Here is a 17,993-nt window from a genome sequence, read left to right on the forward strand (position 1 = left end):
CATAACCGTGGAGGTCCTGCCCTTAAAATTACGACCTAGCTCCACAAACTCCACAGTGAATTGTCCCGTTTGGATTCAGAATTGCCTTGCTCGTAAAAGGCAAGATAGTGGTCGACGGAAATTATTCTGGCTAAAGGTCCGCGACTGGACATGTTTTACATTGATCCGGAAAGGGATCCTGTCCCATTCCACACTGAAGTCAAGGAGCTTTCGTCTTCGACTCCAAATCCTTCCAGTACGCGAATGAAGTGAGGGTGGTAATGAGGCGGGGATCAAAGATTGCAAGTCACAAAACTGATGATCAGGAATATAGGAACGTTATCCGAGTATGGAGCTAAGACAGACGAGGGAGATCTATTTTTTTTTACAGCTTTATTTACTCAGCAGACGGACACTAAGTCTGTAGAATTGACGTAAAGTGGCATTGACTTCACGGACAGGCCACAGATTACAGAGGAGAACCCAAGTTATACGGAAAGACTGAATAGCTGACGAATTCATTGCTTGGAACGTAGACAAATAGGAGAAGATTTAAAGGAGGCGCACAAAAGTATGAGCTGTATAGATAGGGTACATGCAATGAAAGCACGCTTTTTCGATGGAGGTTGCGTGGGCCTAAAACCAGCACCAATGGTTTCATGGTGAAGGATGACAAGTATAAAGGGAGCATGACGGGAAACCCGTTCAGAGGGTTTCAAGAAGGTGGATTTAGCTGCCAGCACAAGTGGTGCACGCAAGCTCGGTTTCAAAGTTTGAGCGAAATTTGGATCGGTAAATGGATGGCTGGGGCATGGAGGGCTGCTTTTCCGGTGCAGATCGATTGTTGTGGGCACTTTTAATGGTTCGGCATGCTTAGATGGGCCGAAGGACCGCGTTCTGTGCTATAGATTTCTATTACTATATAATTCAATTTTTTGTCCCTAACTTGACCGTAATTTTCCTAATGGTTATTAATACATTCAATAGTGCTGACTGGGGATTCTCTGGTTAGGTGGACAGACTATGAAATCGGTGGATAAGAATGAGACCCGGAAAGGGATGTTGAATCTTACGTGCCAGGGTCACAGACATATTGCATCGAAGACATGGTATTCTTCAGGGAGAGGAGGAGAAACCAAAGGCTGTAGTTACAAATGACAATAAAGCGTAAACAAGGAAACCTTTATATCTAATGATCATTATAAATACAGATAATTATAGAGAATTACATATTGGATTGAGATTGGGGACTGCACCCTATGGTTCTGAAAGAGGTAGTAGCAGAGATTGTGGAGGCATTAGTAAGTATTTTTCAAAAACCATTGAACTTTGCATGGTGCCAGAGGTCTGGAAGTAGTTAGACAGCAGGAAGGAAATTATAGACCAGTCAGCCTGAACTCTGTGCTTGAGAAAATGTTGGAGTCAATTTTTAAGGATGAGTTAATGGAGTATTTGATGACACAGGAGAAGAAAGGACAAAGTCAACATGGTTTCCTTAAGGGGACATCTTGCCTGACAAACCTGTTGGAAGCTTTTGAGGAGATTACAAGTAAGATTGATAAAGGGGACGCAGTGGATGTCATATATTTGGACTTTCAGAAACCCTTTGACAAGCCCTTTGAGAGCTTCAGAGCCCGTGGTACTACAGGTGGTGAGGGAGGAAACGTAAGGGACTGTGTAGCACTTGTTCCGCTTACAAGGATAAGTGCAAGGAGAGAGGTCGGTGGGAAGGGATTGGGGGGACGAATGGACAAGGGAGTCGCGTAGGGAGCGGTCCCTGCAGAACACTAAAACTGCGGGTGTATGGGGAAGGGAAAGATGTGCTTGGTAGTGGGATCTCGTTGGAATAGCGGAAGTTACGGAGAATTATACGTTGGATCCGAGGGCTGGTGTGGTGGTAAGTGAGGACAAGGCGAACCTATCCCGAATGGAGTGGCGGGAGGATGGGGTGAGAGCATATGTGCGTGAAATGGGAGAGATGCGTTAGAGAGCAGAGTTGATGGTGGAGGAAGGTAAGACGCTACTTTAAAAAACGAAGACATCTCCTTCGTCCTGGAATGAAAAGCCACACCCTGAGAGCAGATGCGGCGGAGACGGAGGAATCGAGAGAATGGGATGGCATTTAGTAATGTAAGAGCAATGGCAAGTGCTACACCTGCCCTTACACTTCCTCCCCAGCATTAGACAGTCCTTCCAGGTGAGGCAACACTTCACCTGGGAGTCGGCTGGTGTGGTATACTGCGTCCGGTGCTCCCGGTGCGGCCTTTTATATATTGCTGAGATCCGACGCAGACTGGGGGACCGTTGCACTGAACGCCAACGCTCCGTCCGCCAGAGAAAGCAGGGTCTCCCAGCGGCCACACATTTTAATTCCACGTCCCATTCCCATTCTGATATGTCTATCCATGGCCTCCTCCATTGTCAAGACGAAGCTACACTCAAGTAGGTGGAATAACACCTTATATTCCGTCTGGGTAGCCTCCAATCTGATAGCATGAACACTGATGTCTCTAACTTGCGTTAATGACCCTCCTCCCCTTCGTACCCCATCTCTTATTAGATTATTAATTAATCCCCCCCCCCTCTTTTTCTTTCTCTTTTTTCTCTCTCTGCCCTTCTCACAATCATTCCTTGCCTGTTCTGGCGGTCCCCTCCCCCTTCCTTTCTGCCTAGGCCTCCCGTCCCATGATCCCTTCCATTCTCCAGATCTGTATCCTTTTTGCCAATCACCTTTCTAGTTCTTGGTTTAATCCCTCCCAATCCTGTTTTCTCCTAGCATTTCGGATTTCCCTCTCTCCCTCCCACCTTCAAATCTCCTACTATCTTTTCTTTCAGTTAGACTTGACGAAGGGTCTCGGCCCGAAAAGTCGAATCTACTTCTTATATATGTTGCCTGGCCTGCTGCGTTCCATTTCCAGCGGGAACCCAGTGCGGTTGGATATGTTGGAAGCACTGCACTTTCCACAGAGGTCCAAATAAGGGACAGAGGTTGGAGAGGTGAGTGGCACCGGCGGCCTCGACACTTCCTCTGTCCTGTGATTTCTGCAGCACACTCTGGGCTTTAGTGATCCTGGACCGACGGATAGAGGCTTCACTTCAATTACTCCTTCAGTATGGGGACAGTCAGTATCAGGCAATTCCGATTACCATTCAGTAGGTAGATACGTGGGTAGTTAGGAAATTCACCCACCTAGCCAATTACAATGAGGGGAAATCTGAAGAGGTGGTAATTCCGATGTTTTGGTTATTTTGCTTTTTGCTGAGAACTAATGCGGGTCAATGCATGCGACATCGTTTTGTTTATGATAGGTGGATGAGTTCGTTCAAAGAAAGTTCTGTACATTGATAGCTGGTTTGCCTGCATTGTCTTGCGAGGAAATATCGGTGACATAGTAGGATTCGTGCTGAATACATCTGCAGCGCTATTACTACAAGAATGTGCGGCATTTGACTGTAATCTCTGGTTACAGTCACAAAGCTGGTGAGTTGATTGTATTCGCTGTTATTTACATGAAGCAGAGGTCACTTTATCCTCTGCTGTTTAGATAAAAGATTACAACATATTACTGTTGTAACAGTAATTGATTATAACAGCTGAGAATATACAACTTCACGCAGATTCTTGACTGCAATGTGGAGAATATGTTTGCTGCTGTACAGGGAGCTGAAACAGGTGAAGATATGTGAGATTCTTTTTAAGAGATGGGACTTAAGCGTCCTTGGAATTTGGTTCCACAAAGGAAGAGAGAATCTGGGTTAAGGTGTTTTTAAACTAAATGCCATGACATACAAATTCACTGCCGGAAATTATTGTAATTTCATGTGATTGCGGCGGTGTTCTAAAAGCTAGTTTCCACTAAGTGAGCGATGTCCTAAAGGAGAAGGGCGTTCCTATCTTGCTGTCGACTTTCACCGGTATTTATCTCTGGGAGACAGTAATCTCGGCACAGTTACTCCACAACTGACCCATTACTCTAACGATCCAACTGAGGAGAACAGCTAAGGATGGCTTTACAAACTTGAAGTCTGTGCGGCTCCAGCCAGAGGAGCAAAGTTAAATCTGGAGAAAGGTGATGTGCGGTGTTCAAAAGTAAATATTATTCCAAATGCGTAATCGTTGATCACAACTCACATTGCCCTTCCTCGGCTGACTCAGTGCAATAAACCCAGGGTGATCTTTGCCCCGAGCTGTCGGTTGAGTGTATAGCCTGACAATAAACTGTTTCCAAGGAGAACAATAAACCAAAACCTCAACACTGACCGCAGCGGACCAGGTGGCAGGTTTTGCCATCGCTCTGGCGCAGATCAAGTATTTCAGAAAAAGGTGACCATTGCAACGTGCACTGAAGGAATAATTCTGGCTCGAACCACGTTAGCAAAATGAATCTTTGTGCGGTTTAATGCAAGCGTTGTGGAGCAGGGTGTGGTGAAGTTCGGGTTTATGAGTGTGTTATCAATTGTGCATCACTCACGCGTTTTCACGTAACATTCAGGTGTTCGGAATTGCTCGGATTTTCATTTTTATTCTTTTGTTTTTGTTATAGTTTTCTTTTTACTTTTGTTGGTTTTTTAAAGCTTCCAATACTTTAGTTTCCCACTAACTTTTGCATTTTCATCTGCGCTCTCTTACTTTTATGTTAACGTTGATTTCACTTGCAAGTCACATTTACCTTATCCTCATTTTCCACGATGGGAACACACTTACACAGTTACGCATTTTTATGAACTCTTAAATGTTACTGCAAAAAAGATACAGATTATAAGATACAGATAATTATGGAGAATGATATACTAATCCTTGGATTGAGATTGCGGACTGCACCCGATGGTTCTGAAAAAGGTAGTAGCAGAGATTGTGGAGGCATTAGTAAGGATTTTTCAAAACCCATTGAACTTTGCATGGTGCCAGAGGTCTGGAAAAATGCAGATGTCACTCCATTATTTAAGAAAGTAGTTAGACAGCAGAAAGGAAATTATAGACCAGTTAGCCTGAACTGTGTGCTTGAGAAAATGTTGGAGTCAATTTTTAAGGATGAGTTAATGGAGTATTTGATGACACAGGAGAAGAAAGGGCAAAGTCAACATGGTTTCCTTAAGGGAACATCTTGCCTGACGAACCTGTTGGAAGCTTTTGAGGAGATTACAAGTAAGATTGATAAAGGGGACGCAGTGGATGTTATATATTTGGACTTTCAGAAACCCTTTGACAAGCCCTTTGAGAGCTTCAGAGCCCGTGGTACTCCAGGTGGTGAGGGAGGAAGCGTAAGGGACTGTGTAGCACTTGTTCCGCTTACAAGGATAAGTGCAAGGAGAGAGGTCGGTGGGAAGGGATTGGGGGGACGAATGGACAAGAGAGACGCGTAGGGAGCGATCCCTGCTGAACACTAAAACTGCGGGTGTATGGGGAAGGGAAAGATGTGCTTGGTAGTGGGATCCCGTTGGAATAGCGGAAGTTACGGAGAATTATACGTTGGATTCGAGGGCTGGTGTGCTGGTAAGTGAGGACAAGGCGAACCTACCCCGAGTTGAGTGGCGGGAGGATGGGGTGAGAGCACATGTGCGTGAAATGGGAGAGATGCGTTAGAGAGCAGAGTTGATGGTGGCGGATGGGAAGACCCTTTCTTTAAAAAACGAAGACATCTCCTTCGTCCTGGAATGAAAAGCCACATCCTGAGAGCAGATGCGGCTGAGAAGGAGGAATCGAGAGAATGGGATGGCATTTAGTAATGTAAGTGCAATGGCAAGTGCTAAACCTGCCCTTACACTTCCTCCCTCACCACCATTCAGGGCTCCAGACAGTCCTTCCAGGTCAGGCGACACTTCACCTGTGAGTCGGCTGGTGTGGTATACTGCGTCCGGTGCTCCCGGTGCGGCCTTTTATATATTGGTCAGATCCGACGCAGACTGGGAGACCGTTGCACTGAACGCCTACGCTCCGTCCGCCAGAGAAAGCAGGGTCTCCCAGCGGCCACACATTTTAATTCCACGTCCCATTCCCATCCTGATATGTCTATCCATGGCCTCCTCTATTGTTAAGACGAAGCTACACTCAAGTAGGTGGAATAACACCTTATATTCCGTCTGGGTAGCCTCCAACCTGATGGCATGAACACTGTTGTCTCTAACTTGTGTTAATGACCCTCCTCCCCTTCTTACCCCATCTCTTATTAGATTATTAATTAATCCTCCCCTCTTTTGCTTTCTCTTTCTTCTCCCTCTCTGCCCTTCTCACAATCATTCCTTGCCTGTTCTGGTGGGCACCTCCCCCTTTCCTTCTGCCTAGGCCTCCCGTCCCATGATCCTTTCCATTCTCTAGCTCTGTATCCTTTTTGCCAATCACCTTTCCAATCCCTGCCAATCCTGTTTTCTCCTAGCATTTCGGATTTCCCTCTCTCCCTCCCACCTTCAAATCTCTTACTATCTTTTCTTTCAGTTAGTCTTGACGAAGGGTCTCGGCCCGAAACGTCGAATCTACTTCTTCTTATATATGTTGCCTGGCCTGCTGCTTTCCATTTCCAGTGTGAACCCAGTGCGGTTGGATATGTTGGAAGCACTGCACTTTCCACAGAGGTCCAAATAAGGGACAGAGGTTGGAGAGGTGCGTGGCACCGGCGGCCTCGACACTTCCTCTGTCCTGTGATTTCAGCAGCACACTCTGGGCTTTACTGATCCTGGACCGACGGATAGAGGCTTCACTTCAATTACTCCTTCAGTATGGGGACAGTCACTATCAGTCCATCCCGATTACCATTCAGTAGGTAGATACGTGGGTAGTCAGGAAATTCACCCACCTAGCCAATTACAATGAGGGGAAATTTGAAGAGGTGGTAATTCTGCTGTTTTGGTTGTTTTGCTTTTTGCTGAGAACTAATGCGGGTCAATGCATGCGATATCGTTTTGTTTATGATAGGTGGATGAGTTCGTTCAAAGTAAGTTCTGTACATTGATAGCTGGTTTGCCTGCATTGTCTTGCGAGGAAATATCGGTGACATAGTAGGATTCGTGCTGAATACATCTGCAGCGCTATTACTACAAGAATGTGCGGCATTTGACTGTAATCTCTGGTTACAGTCACAAAGCTGGTGAGTTGATTGTATTCGCTGTTATTTACATGAAGCAGAGGTCACTTTATCCTCTGCTGTTTAGATAAAAGATTACAACATATTACTGTTGTAACAGTAATTGATTATAACAGCTGAGAATATACAACTTCACGCAGATTCTTGACTGCAATGTGGAGAATATCTTTGCTGCTGTACAGGGAGCTGAAACAGGTGAAGATATGTGAGATTCGTTTTAAGAGATGGGACTAATGCGTCCTTGGAATTTGGTTCCACAAAGGAAGAGAGAATCTGGGTTAAGGTGTTTTTAAACTAAATGCCATGACATACAAATTCACTGCCGGAAATTATTGTAATTTCATATGATTGCGGCGGTGTTCTAAAAGTTAGTTTTCACTAAGTGAGCGATGTCCTAAAGGAGAAGGGCGTTCCTATCTTGCTGTCGACTTACACCGGTATTTATCTCTGGGAGACAGTAATCTCGGCACAGTTACTCCACAACTGACCCTTTACTCTAACGATCCAACTGAGGAGAACAGCTAAAGATGGCTTTACAAACTTGAAGTCTGTGCGGCTCCAGGCAGAGGAGCAAAGTTAAATCTGGAGAAAGGTGATGTGCGGTGTTCAAAAGTAAATATTATTCCAAATGCGTAATCCTTGATCACAACTCACATTGCCCTTCCTCGGCTGACTCAGTGCAATAAACCCAGGGTGATCTTTGCCCCGAGCTGTCGGTTGAGTGTATAGCCTGACAATAAACTGTTTCCAAGGAGAACAATAAACCAAAACCTCAACACTGACCGCAGCGGACCAGGTGGCAGGTTTTGCCATCGCTCTGGCGCAGATCAAGTATTTCAGAAAAAGGTGACCATTGCAACGTGCACTGAAGCAGTAATTCTGTCTCGAACCACGTTATCAAAATGAATCTTTGTGCGGTTTAATGCAAGCGTTGTGGAGCAGGGTGTGGTGAAGTTCGGGTTTATGAGTGTGTTATCAATTGTGCATCACTCACAGCGTGTTCACATAACATTCAGGTGCTCGGATTTGCTGCAGCCAGACTCAGGGGTTCGTCACCAGGTAAGAACAGAGACTATACCGGGAAATGTTATGTCGCTTTACTGCACCCACTTTTCATGGGAATACTTCTAGTGTTTATAACAATTCAATTTTGTCTTTAAAACTGCATAGCTTTACGGATCTGTGTGTTTTTCTATTCTGTCTGTCTACTGAGTTTTTAGCAAAGACGTGGTAAATCTGGTATTTTAAATTTTAAAAAAATCCTGTTTTAAGACTCACTGGCTGTTGGATGAAAAGATCGATGCTGGTAGTCAGTGGGAACTTTAGTACGTACCTCCTGTTGTCAACTCGGTTCGTATTTGGCCCAAGTGCCGAGTGAGAGACACTAGAGCAGGTCGATAGTTCGCAGACGAACAGTGTTAAGGGAAAATAAAACCACAAACGTTCGGCCAAAAAGGGCCGTTAACTAAAATTCTCAAAGGAAAACGAAAAGATCACTGTGGCTGAAAAGGTCATCACAACGTTGAGCGAATACCGCTAGTCTTCAGAGCCAGTTGATTTTGAAAGTGCAATATCTCAGGCAAGGCCGAATACAAAACAGCAGCGAAGTCTCGACAAGCACGTTGATGACAAGAATGGAGTTAAATACTATCACGATCAGATAATTACCTGACGCGTGCAAACTCACAAGCGCAATTGCCGTCTACTGCGCTGCCGAGTCCGTGGCGGTGACACCTGTGCCTTCTAACGTGGCCACGGAGTGTAATTCCCGGTCTCCTGCTGCGGTTGCCCATCCACTTCGGAGTTCGGCATGTTACGCGTTCGTTCAGTGATACTCTTCTGCATTTTACTTTCGTAACGCGTGGCTTTTCGAGCAACTGTCTCTTTCCTGTCAGATTCAATCAGTCTGCCGAATCTCTTTGATCTCTCTCAGTAACAAGGTCTTTTCACCCTCAGATCTGCCGCTCACTGGAGGTTTTTTTTTTTGCTTTGTTTTGTTTTGTTTTCTTTTCTTGTTTTTCGCAACATTCTCTTTAACCCCCGACATATGAAAATCCCAGGAGATGAGCAGTTCCTCAGATACTCCAAGAGCACCGTCGCCACCAGCAATCATTCCACGGTCAAAGTGACTTAAACTACATTTCCGCCCCATTCTGACATTCGAACTGAACTGAACATCCACTGAACGCCTTGACCATGTCTGCATGGTTTTTTTCATGCATTGAGTTGCCGCCGCACGTTTAGCTGATTCGCATTACCAAGCCGGTGAGCAGGCGTCCCTAATGAAGCGGCTGCTGAGTGTATTTCCCATTTAGACATCGTCTCCCCAGTCTCGAACATCAGCATGGGACAAAGTATTCGCGAATCCCCTTATTTCCAACAATGGGTTGCTGCTGATAACGCAGTGGCCCAAACACAGTTACGAGGGCGGTGTAATCGGGTCAGAGAGACCGTCAGTGTTCCCTCTAAGTTCCGCAGGGTGGCTGTAGGTAAAATGCTTCCGCGCACGTAGCCTTTGTGCCAGCGCAGATGGTATTGAACGCAGCTAGAAAGAAATGGAAACGTGAAATTGTTTCTTTGTTGTTCTGCATTTTATCATATCCTTCAATTAATAAATAAAATTATTCTGTTTTTTCAATTTTCATTTTAAATACTGATTACAGAAGTAATGCACACTCGTTTAAAGTGCCTCGTTTTCCTTTCCGGCTGTGTAGAAATTACAGGCTCAGAGCGGTAGTTACCTAGCAGCTGTAAACAAAGATAATAATTAGAGATGACGCTGGATACTATGCATATTAATCAGGGTAAAACCATCATTTGCATATGGTACAGTATCGCGCTCCCGGTTACAGACAAGATAATTATGGTCAACAGGGTGGACAAACTGTTTCACCGGGAGGCTCGCTAGTATCAGAAAAAACAGTAATGAATAACTCAAAACAAAATCATTTTGTCTTGTTCGAGAGAAGCGCATCGTGTATAAGACTCAATTGCTTAACGATACAGAATTAACGCTGAGCAGATACTTTGAAGATCCAATTTCTTTAAATCTGTGGCATTTTCGTTTTCTGTTCTTGAAAGATCATCACTTTGCGTTCATCTATTTGGACGACATCCTTATAGCCAGCAGTAGTCGTCAGGAGCATCTGTCCCACCTCCGCCAGCTCTACTCCCGCCTGAGTGATTTCGGCCTCACGATCAACCCGGCCAAATGCCAGTTCGGTCTCGATACCATCGACTTCCTGGGCCACAGGATTACCAAAGGTGCCTGCACAATCTCTGCAACAAACTCATGCAGAACCACAGCGTTCACTACATCTGGCGCAGGTGCTGCGAACCTTCGTCTTCTTTGTAGTCATGGCAATTACACTCACCTCTGCTCACTGACAATTTCCTATTCTGGCACATTCCTGCTGTTTTCCACAGTGACGTTTGACGCCAAGTATTTAATAAGCTCGTCCGTCCTTTCATTTTCTGCCTTTACAAACTCTCCAGCGTCAGTTTCCAGCGGTCTGATATTCACTCACCTGCAACACCTCCCCCCCCCCCTACCACCAGCGTCCTCAGTTACTCTTTATATATTTGAAACATCGGCATCTACTTTTATATTTTTCTGTATCTTACCTTCATATTTCATTTTTATCCTTTTGTTTTTTTATAGTTTTCTTTTTACTTTTGTTGGTTTTTTAAAGCTTCCAATACTTTAGTTTCCCACTAACTTTTGCATTTTCATCTGCCCGCTCTTATTTTTATGTTAACGTTGATTTCACTTGCAAGTCACATTTACCTTATCCTCATTTTCCACGATGGGAACACACTTACACAGTTACGCATTTTTCTGAACTCTTAAATGTTACTGCAAAAAAGATACAGATTATAAGATGCAGATAATTATGGAGAATGATATACTAATCCTTGGATTGCGATTGGGGACTGCACCCTATGGTTCTGAAAAAGGTAGTAGCAGAGATTGTGGAGGCATTAGTAAGTATTTTTCAAAACCCATTGAACTTTGCATGGTGCCAGAGGTCTGGAAAAATGCAGATGTCACTCCATTATTTAAGAAAGTAGTTAGACAGCGGAAAGGAAATTATAGACCAGTTAGCCTGAACTGTGCTTGAGAAAATGTTGGAGTCAATTTTTAAGGATGAGTTAATGGAGTATTTGATGACACAGGAGAAGAAAGGGCAAAGTCAACATGGTTTCCTTAAGGGAACATCTTGCCTGACGAACCTGTTGGAAGCTTTTGAGGAGATTACAAGTAAGATTGATAAAGGGGACGCAGTGGATGTTATATATTTGGACTTTCAGAAACCCTTTGACAAGCCCTTTGAGAGCTTCAGAGCCCGTGGTACTCCAGGTGGTGAGGGAGGAAGCGTAAGGGACTGTGTAGCACTTGTTCCGCTTACAAGGATAAGTGCAAGGAGAGAGGTCGGTGGGAAGGGATTGGGGGGACGAATGGACAAGGGAGTCGCGTAGGGAGCGATCCCTGCAGAACACTAAAACTGCGGGTGTATGAGGAAGGGAAAGATGTGCGTGGTAGTGGGATCTCGTTGGAATAGCGGAAGTTACGGAGAATTATACGTTTGATCCGAGGGCTGGTGTGGTGGTAAGTGAGGACAAGGCGAACCTATCCCGAATGGAGTGGCGGGAGGATGGGGTGAGAGCATATGTGCGTGAAATGGGAGAGATGCGTTAGAGAGCAGAGTTGATGGTGGTGGAAGGGTAGACCCTTTCTTAAAAAAACGAAGACATCTCCTTCGTCCTGGAATGAAAAGCCACATCCTGAGAGAAGATGCGGCGGAGAAGGAGGAATCGAGAGAATGGGATGGCATTTAGAAATGTACGAGCAATGGCAAGTGCTAACACTGCCCTTACACTTCCTCCCTCACCAACATTCAGGGCTCCAGACAGTCCTTCCAGGTGAGGCGACACTTCACCTGTGAGTCGGCTGGTGTGGTATACTGCGTCCGGTGCTCCCGGTGCGGCCTTCTATATATTGATGAGACTGATCGCAGACTGGGAGACCATTTCACTGAACGCCTACGCTCCGTCCGCCAAAGTAAGCAGGATCTCCCTGTGGCCACACATTTTAATTCCACGTCCCATTCCCATTCTGATATGTCTATCCATGGCCTCCTCTATTGTCAAGACGAAGCTACACTCCGGTAGGTGGAATAACACCTTATATTCCGTCTAGGTAGCCTCCAACCTGATGGCATGAACACTGATGTCTCTAACTTGCGTTAATGACCCTCCTCCCCTTCTTACCCCATCTCTTATTAGATTATTAATTAATCCCCCCCCTCTTTTCCTTTCTCTTTTTTCTCCCTCTCTGCCCTTCTCACAATCATTCCTTGCCTGTTCTGGTGGGCCCCTCCCCCTTTCCTTCTGCCTAGGCCTCCCGTCCCATGATCCTTTCCATTCTCTAGCTCAGTATCCTTTTTTGCCAATCACCTTTCTAGTTCTTCGTTTAATCCCTGCCAATCCTGTTTTCTCCTAGCATTTCGGATTTCCCTCTCTCCCTCCCACCTTCAAATCTCTTACTATCTTTTCTTTCAGTTAGACTTGACGAAGGGTCTCGGCACGAAAGGTCGAATCTACTTCTTCCTATATATGTTGCCTGGCCTGCTGCGTTCCATTTCCAGCGGGAACCCAGTGCGGTTGGATATGTTGGAAGCACTGCACTTTCCATAGAGGTCCAAATAAGGGACAGAGGTTGGAGAGGTGCGTGGCACCGGCGGCCTCGACACTTCCTCTGTCCTGTGATTTCAGCAGCACACTCTGGGCTTTAGTGATCCTGGACCGACGGATGGAGGCTTCACTTCAATTACTCCTTCAGTATTGGGACAGTCACTATCAGTCCATTCCGATTACCATTCAGTAGGTAGATACGTGGGTAGTCAGGAAATTCACCCACCTAGCCAATTACAATGAGGGGAAATTTGAAGAGGTGGTCATTCCGCTGTTTTGGTTGTTTTGCTTTTTGCTGAGAACTAATGCGGGTCAATGCATGCGACATCGTTTTGTTTATGATAGGTGGATTAGTTCGTTGAAAGAAAGTTCTGTACATTGATAGCTGGTTTGCCTGCATTGTCTTGCGAGGAAATATCGGTGACATAAGTACGATTCGTGCTGAATACATCTGCAGCGCTGTTACTACAAAAACGTGCGGCATTTGACTGTAATCTCTGGTTACAGTCACAAAGCTGGTGAGTTGACTGTATTCGCTATTATTTACATGAAGCAGAGGTCACTTTATCCTCTGCTGTTTAGATAAAAGATTACAACTGATTACAACAGATTACAACAGCTGAGAATATACAACTTCACGCAGATTCTTGACTGCAATGTGGAGAATATCTTTGCTGCTGTACAGGGAGCTGAAACAGGTGAAGATATGTGAGATTCATTTTAAGAGATGGGACTAATGCATCCTTGGAATTTGGTTCCACAAAGGAAGAGAGAATCTGGGCTAAGGTGTTTTTAAACTAAATGCCATGACATACAAATTCACTGCCGGAAATTATTGTAATTTCATATGATTGCGGCGGTGTTCTAAAAGCTAGTTTCCACTAAGTGAGCGATGTCCTAAAGGAGAAGGGCGTTCCTATCTTGCTGTCGACTTTCACCGGTATTTATCTCTGGGAGACAGTAATCTCGGCACAGTTACTCCACAACTGACCCTTTACTCTAACGATCCAACTGAGGAGAACAGCTAAAGATGGCTTTACAAACTTGAAGTCTGTGCGGCTCCAGGCAGAGGAGCAAAGTTAAATCTGGAGAAAGTTGATGTGCGGCGTTCAAAAGTAAATATTATTCCAAATGCGTAATCCTTGATCACAACTCATATTGCGCTTCCTCGGCTGACTCAGTGCAATAAACCCAGGGTGATCTTTGCCCCGAGCTGTCGGTTGAGTGTATAGCCTGACAATAAACTGTTTCCAAGGAGAACAATAAACCAAAACCTCAACACTGACCGCAGCGGACCAGGTGGCAGGTTTTGCCATCGCTCTGGCGCAGATCAAGTATTACAGAAAAAGGTGACCATTGCAACATGCACTGAAGGAGTAATTCTGGCTCGAACCACGTTAGCAAACTGAATCTTTGTGCGGTTTAATGCAAGCGTTGTGGAGCAGGGTGTGGTGAAGTTCGGGTTTATGAGTGTGTTATCAATTGTGCATCACTCACGCGTGTTCACATAACATTCAGGTGCTCGGATTTGCTGCAGCCAGACTCAGGGGTTCGTCACCAGGTAAGAACAGAGACTATACCGGGAAATGTTATGTCGCTTTACTGCACCCACTTTTCATGGGAATACTTCTAGTGTTTATACCAATTCAATTTTGTCTTTAAAACTGCATAGCTTTACGGATCTGTGTGTTTTTCTATTCTGTCTGTCTACTGAGTTTTTAGCAAAGACGTGGTAAATCTGGTATTTTAAATTTTAAAAAAATCCTGTTTTAAGACTCACTGGCTGTTGGATGAAAAGATCGATGCTGGTAGTCCGTGGGAACTTTAGTACGTACCTCCTGTTGTCAACTCGGTTCGTATTTGGCCCAAGTGCCGAGTGAGAGACACTGAAGCAGGTCGATAGTTCGCAGACGAACAGTGTTAAGGGAAAATAAAACCACAAACGTTAGGCCAAAAAGGGCCGTTAACTAAAATTCTCAAAGGAAAACGAAAAGATCACTGTGGCTGAAAAGGTCATCACAACGTTGAGCGAACACCGCTAGTCTTCAGAGCCAGTTGATTTTGAAAGTCCAATATCTCAGGCAAGGCCGAATACAAAACAGCAGCGAAGTCTCGACAAGCACGTTGATGACAAGAATGGAGTTAAATACTATCACGATCAGATAATTACCTGACGCGTGCAAACTCACGAGCGCAATTGCCGTCTACTGCGCTGCCGAGTCCGTGGCGGTGACACCTGTGCCTTCTAACGTGGCCACGGAGTGTAATTCCCGGTCTCCTGCTGCGGTTGCCCATCCACTTCGGTGTTCGGCATGTTACGCGTTCGTTCAGTGATACTCTTCTGCATTTTACTTTCGTAACGCGTGGCTTTTCGAGCAACTGTCTCTTTCCTGTCAGATTCAATCAGTCTGCCCAATCTCTTTGATTTCTCTCAGTAATGCTAGGAGCATTGTAAGAAAGGTGGATGAGCTTAAAGCGTGGATTGATACCTGGAATTATGATGTTGTAGCTATTAGTGAAACATGGTTGCAGGAAGGGTGTGATTGGCAACTAAATATTCCTGGATTTAGTTGCTTCAGGTGTGATAGAGTTGGAGGCGCCAGAGGAAGAGGTGTTGCATTGCTTGTCTGAGAAAATCTTATGGCGGTGCTTTGGAAGGATAGATTAGAGAGCTCCTCTAGGGAGGCTATTTGGATGGAATTGAGGAATGGGAAAGGTGTAGTAACACTGATAGGAGTGTATTATAGGCCACCTAATGGGGAGCGTGAGTTGAAAGAGCAAATGTGTAAGGAGATAGCGGATATTTGTAGTAAACACAAGCTGGTGATTGTGGGAGATTTTAATTTTCCACACATAGATTGGGAAGCTCATTCTGTAAAAGGGCTGGATGGTTTAGAGTTTGTGAAATGTGTGCAGGATAGTTTTTTGCAACAATACATAGAAGTACCGACTAGGGATGGGGCAGTGTTGGATCTCCTGTTAGGGAATGCGATAGATCAGCTGACAGATGGATGTGTTGGGGAGCACTTCGGGTCCAGTGATCACAATAGCATTAGCTTCAATATAATTATGGAGAAGGACAGGACTGGACCTAGAGTTGAGATTTTTGTTTGGAGAAAGGCTAACTTTGAGGAGATGCGCAGGGATTTAGAGAGAGTGGATTGGGTCGTTGTTTTATGGGAAGGATGTAATAGAGAAATGGTTGTCATTTAAGGGTGAATTTATGAGGGTACAGAATCTTTATGTTCCTGTTAGGTTGAAAGGAAAGGTTAAAGGTTTGAAAGCGCCATGGTTTTCAGGGGATATTAGAAACTTGGTTCGGAAAAAGAGGGATGTCTACAATAGATATAGGCTGCATGGAGTAAAGGAATTGCTCGAGGAATATAAAGAATGTAAAAGGAATCTTAAGAAAGAGATTAGAATAGCTAAAAGAAGATACGAGTTTGGTTTGGCAAATAAGGTGGAAGTAAATCCGAAAGGTTTCTACAGTTATATTAAAAGCAAGAGGATAGTGAGGGATAAAATTCGTCCTTTAGAGGATCAGGGTGGTCAGCTATGTGTGGAGCCGAGGGAGCTGGGAGAGATTTTGAACGATTTCTTCTCTTCGGTATTCACTAAGGAGAAGGATATTGAATTGTGTAAGGTGTGGGAAACAAGTAAGGAAGTTATGGAACCTATGACAATTAAAGAGGTGGAAGTACTGGCGCTTTTAAGAAATTTAAAAATGGATAAATCTCCGGGTCCTGACAGGATATTCCCCAGGACCTTGAGGGAAGTTTGTGTAGAGATAGCAGGAGCTCTGACGGAGAACTTTCAGATGTCATTAGAAACGGGGATTGTGCCGGAGGATTGGCGTATTGCTCATGTGGTTCCATTGTTTTAAAAGGGTTCTAGAAGTAAGCTTGGCAATTATAGGCCTGTCAATTTGACATCAGTGGTGGGTAAATTAATGGAAAGTATTCTTAGAGATAGTATTTATAATTATCTGGATAGACAGGATCTGATTAGGAGTAGCCAGCATGGATTTGTGCGTGGAAGATCACGTTTGACAAACCTTATTGAATTTTTTGAAGAAGTTACGAGGAATGTTGACGAGGGTAAGGCAGTGGATGTAGTCTAAATGGACTTCAGCAAGGCCTTTGACAAAGTTCCACATGGAAGTTTAGTTAAGAAGGTTCAGTCGTTAGGTATTAATGCTGGAGTAATAAAATGGATTCAGCAGTGGCTAGATGGGAGATGCCAGAGAGTGGTGGTGGATAATTGTTTATCGGGATGGAGGCCGGTGACTAGCGGGATGCCGCAGGGATCTGTTTTGGGCCCAATGTTGTTTGTAATATACATAAATGATCTGGATGATGGGGTGGTAAATTGGATTAGTAAGTATGCTGATGATACTAAGGTAGGAGGTGTTGTGGATAATGAGGTGGGTTTTCAAAGCCTGCAGGGAGATTTATGCCGGTTAGAAGAATGGGCTGAACGTTGGCAGATGGAGTTTAATGCTGAGAAGTGTGAGGTTCTACATTTTGGCAGGAATAATCCAAATAGAACATACAGGGTAAATGGTAGGGCATTGAGGAATGTAGTGGAACAGAGAGATCTAGGAATAATGGTGCATAGTTCCCTGCAGGTGGAGTCTCATGTAGATAGGGTGGTGAAGAAGGCTTTTGGAACTCTGGCCTTTATAAATCAGAGCATTGAGTACAGAAGTTGGGAGGTAATGTTAAAATTGTACAAGGCATTGGTAAGGCCAAATTTGGAATATTGTGTACAGTTCTGGTCACCGAATTATAGGAAAGATATCAATAAATTAGAGAGAGTGCAGAGACGATTTACTAGGATGTTACCTGGGTTTCAGCACTCAAGTTACAGAGAAAGGTTGAACAAATTATGTCTCTATTCATTGGAGCGTAGAAGGTTGAGGGGGGATTTGATAGAGGTATTTAAAATTTTGAGAGAGATAGATAGAGTTGACGTGAATAGGCTGTTTCCATTGAGAGTAGGGGAGATTCAAATGAGAGGACATGATTTGAGAGTTAGGGGGCAAAATTTTAAGGGAAACACGAGGGGGTATTTCTTTACTCAGAGAGTGATAGCTGTCTGGAATGAGCTTCCTGTAGAAGTAGTAGAGGCCAGTTCAGTTGTGTCATTTAAGGTAAAATTGGATAGGTATATGGACAGGAAAGGAGTGGAGGGTTATGGGCTGACTGCGGGTAGGTGGGACTAGGTGAGATTAAGAGTTCG

General features: G+C 44.6%; 1 protein-coding gene across 1 annotated transcript in view; it reads left to right on the forward strand.

Moving 5' to 3' along the window:
• Positions 1–668: 668 nt before the first annotated feature.
• LOC140720272 (NACHT, LRR and PYD domains-containing protein 12-like) overlaps positions 669–17,993 on the forward strand; it is a 51,087-nt gene continuing 33,762 nt past the window's right edge. The window contains exon 1 of the mRNA XM_073035140.1: positions 669–771. Coding sequence (XP_072891241.1) covers positions 669–771 — 103 coding nt within the window. The remainder of the gene's footprint in view (positions 772–17,993) is intronic.

Source organism: Hemitrygon akajei, unplaced genomic scaffold, assembly GCF_048418815.1.
Source record: "Hemitrygon akajei unplaced genomic scaffold, sHemAka1.3 Scf000039, whole genome shotgun sequence".
Classification (NCBI taxonomy): domain Eukaryota; kingdom Metazoa; phylum Chordata; class Chondrichthyes; order Myliobatiformes; family Dasyatidae; genus Hemitrygon; species Hemitrygon akajei.